The sequence below is a fragment of the Opisthorchis viverrini genome, assembly GCF_000715545.1.
Source record: "Opisthorchis viverrini unplaced genomic scaffold opera_v5_24, whole genome shotgun sequence".
In the NCBI taxonomy this organism is placed as follows: Eukaryota; Metazoa; Platyhelminthes; class Trematoda; order Opisthorchiida; family Opisthorchiidae; genus Opisthorchis; species Opisthorchis viverrini.
In genome coordinates, this window is record NW_008751680.1 from 394428 (window position 1) to 395033 (window position 606).

General features: G+C 43.1%; 1 protein-coding gene across 1 annotated transcript in view; it reads right to left on the reverse strand.

Annotated features, from left to right (window-relative positions):
* Nucleotides 1-98, reverse strand: part of T265_02074 (hypothetical protein) — a gene marked incomplete at both ends in the record, with an annotated part of 6957 nt that extends 6859 nt beyond the window's left edge. Inside the window, one exon of the mRNA XM_009166233.1 lies at nt 20-98. Coding sequence (XP_009164497.1) covers nt 20-98 — 79 coding nt within the window. The remainder of the gene's footprint in view (nt 1-19) is intronic.
* Nucleotides 99-606: the final 508 nt, after the last annotated feature.

Sequence of the window (606 nt, forward strand, 5' to 3'; positions counted from 1 at the left end):
GTGGGTGCAAAGTGCATACAAAAGGACGGTATGACGTCGGTCCGTTCATCCAGAAATACATGCGCCTTTTTTCTCTTCGAAGACGAGAACGATATCATCTGCGTATTCCAGATCGACAAGGTTTTCGTCTCAGGCGATTTGAACACCAGGGTTTTGAGGGCTTTCCAGCATTCCACTCATTATCTCATCTATCACGAAATTGAGTAGCAATGGAGAAAGTGGGCAACCCCGACGGACACCGCTTTGCGTACGGAAGCTTTTGGAAAGTTCTTCCAATGGTCTCACACATCCAAAAGCCTGAGAATACAAAGAGCTTATTCTTTTCACGAAATTCAGGAGCATTTTTGATGAGTAAATGTGTCAGGAAAACAGGCCAGTCGATCAAGTCTGTGGCGTTTTGTACGTTTATTTTACTTCCATTATAACACTACGTATTTCATCAATTGCATAATCGTTTTTTATTTGAATGCGAAAAACTACAAAAACGCGCACTGGTAAAATTTCACAGAATACAAACGTGATCACGTGCTTCGGCTCAGTCTTCTCATTTCGCTCGCGCTTGTAGCGGTCATTCGCGAGTCTCATATACCAACTCTGGTGCCAAAA